Source organism: Daucus carota, chromosome 2, assembly GCF_001625215.2.
Source record: "Daucus carota subsp. sativus chromosome 2, DH1 v3.0, whole genome shotgun sequence".
Lineage (NCBI taxonomy): Eukaryota > Viridiplantae > Streptophyta > Magnoliopsida > Apiales > Apiaceae > Daucus > Daucus carota.
Window position 1 is genome coordinate 50,686,476 of NC_030382.2, and position 1,917 is coordinate 50,688,392.

At 38.7% G+C, this 1,917-nt stretch overlaps 1 protein-coding gene across 1 annotated transcript; it reads right to left on the bottom strand.

Moving 5' to 3' along the window:
- Positions 1-460: 460 nt before the first annotated feature.
- On the bottom strand, positions 461-1,603 carry LOC108206917 (protein CDI-like). Its single transcript, XM_017377348.2, has 2 exons — positions 1,464-1,603; positions 461-1,378 (listed from the first exon to the last, which is right to left on the bottom strand). The coding sequence occupies exons 1-2, from the start codon at positions 1,568-1,570 to the stop codon at positions 586-588; spliced, it is 900 nt and encodes a 299-aa protein (XP_017232837.2). The 5' UTR covers positions 1,571-1,603; the 3' UTR covers positions 461-585.
- Positions 1,604-1,917: the final 314 nt, after the last annotated feature.

Here is a 1,917-nt window from a genome sequence, read left to right on the forward strand (position 1 = left end):
ACCTGATAACCAATTAATAAGTCAGCTTAAATAATAAACTAAATAGAAACAAAAAAAAAATCCTGTGTAATTTAAAATACAACGCACTTGAGGAAGTAAAAGTAAATGAGAATATTCTAAAACAAAGTAAATATTCCAAAAGACTGAAAGAGTGGTTATATCATTATATGTCCGGACAGAAATGGACAATAAGTTCTGGTTTGGTGGGGACATTGACACCCTCAAGTCTTACTCGCTGTCCCCGTGCAGCAGTTGAGCTTGCACTTGCAATTACTCCCACTCTGGATGCAGCAATCAACAACACATCAATAAATTCATATATGTTGTCTGGAAACCCTGAACCAGCCAGATATTATCCAAAATCTGAGTCATTCATTCCCAAATCGGAAAATATTTGTAGCATAATGGATACTCCTCTGAACGATTTATTTCACCCAAAAAAAGGTATTATAGCAAGGCATAACAGGAAGCAACTGTATTATTATTCCTTGGTGTTTGGAACTGATATGGAAACAAATGTAAATGCATTACAACGATACTTAAGAATCACAAAGCATATGACTCTTGACATAAATTAATAATAAGCTAATATACAGTACTCTTCTCGGCCGCCTTCTGATACTCTTCCAATTCACTGAGCCACAAGTCCCCGAACTCACAGTCCTTCCAGTCCTCGAACCAAGGCCCTCCCAGCGTGTAATGTATGGCCTTCGGATACGTACTCTCACGATCATCCTCCACAACCTTGTTATGCCCTACAAGAAAATTCCACACAAAAGGAACGGATCCGATCTCGTGATCCTCCAGCCACTGGAACCTGTGAAGATACGCACCCGACTCCGAGTTAACAATCTCCGGAGTCAGAACCTTGTTCTTCGGATGCCCACAGTTGTACAAAACCATTGAGGACCAGTTCTTCCTCGGATAAGCTGTCTGCACAGCTCCGTCCATTTTAGTCGTCTCCTTGGGCGTGTAATCATGTTGAACGCACATTATAGCGTACTTATCATCGATCAAGTCAGCGAGTTCCTTCACATCCCCTAAGTATAAGACATCACAGTCAACGAACACGGCCCAGCCCTGGTAATTCGCCAGGTAGGGCGTTAAGAACCTGGTGAAGGAGAATTCAGTGCTCTCCACTTTTTCTCTCTCGCGCCAGTACAATCCCAGCTCCCTCATTTCGGTTTGCTTAATGGGGATCACCTCTACCGGTATCGAAGATCTTTTCTTGATCGAATACTCGCAGACTTGGTAAGCGAGATCTTCGCGGGAATCGTAGCCCACGAACACCTTGAATGTCTTTGGATTTGTTGAATGACCGTTGCCATTAGTTGTAGGCGCCATCACTGTGGGTGCCATTTGAGTGGGAGATCTGGTCCTGCACAAACAAAAACCAAATAAATTTTTAGTTAAAATTAAATATCAAGAAGAGGGAAAAAATGTGTCGTAGACAAATTGTTTACCTTTTCAAGAATAGATCTAGATACGGGGAGCAATGTATCAAGTTTTGTTTGTTGAGTGTGTGCATGTGCTTGCTTGCGTATATATAGGAGCAATGACTTTTATTCATTTCAAAATAATGAAAATGTCACTAATAGGAATTTAGATTGATGGACAATAAATATATAAGAAAATAAGATTTTTTTAATTTTATTCATATTAATTCTTTTGATTGAATGGGAAACGATTAATTCCAATATGATATATGGCCAATAATCTAATATTATATGAAATTTTATATTAAACTGGCCACCCATTACGTCAAAATATCTCATTTGACCCACTCATCTCACCGGGGACTCATTTAAGCCTCTGTAAACCAAATATATATCATTTTACCCACATCACTATTCATACCTTTTTACTTAATCATTTATCAAAAATTAACCGTTTAACTATTTACTACAAAATCACTTC

Bases quoted from the DNA above. Each gene is read 5' to 3' on its own strand.
- LOC108206917 (XM_017377348.2), bottom strand. From the start codon at position 1,570: ATGAATAAAAGTCATTGCTCCTATATATACGCAAGCAAGCACATGCAC. The intron at 1,379-1,463 runs GTAAACAATTTG...TTGTTTGTGCAG, and splicing joins CTAGATCTATTCTTGAAAAG to GACCAGATCTCCCACTCAAA.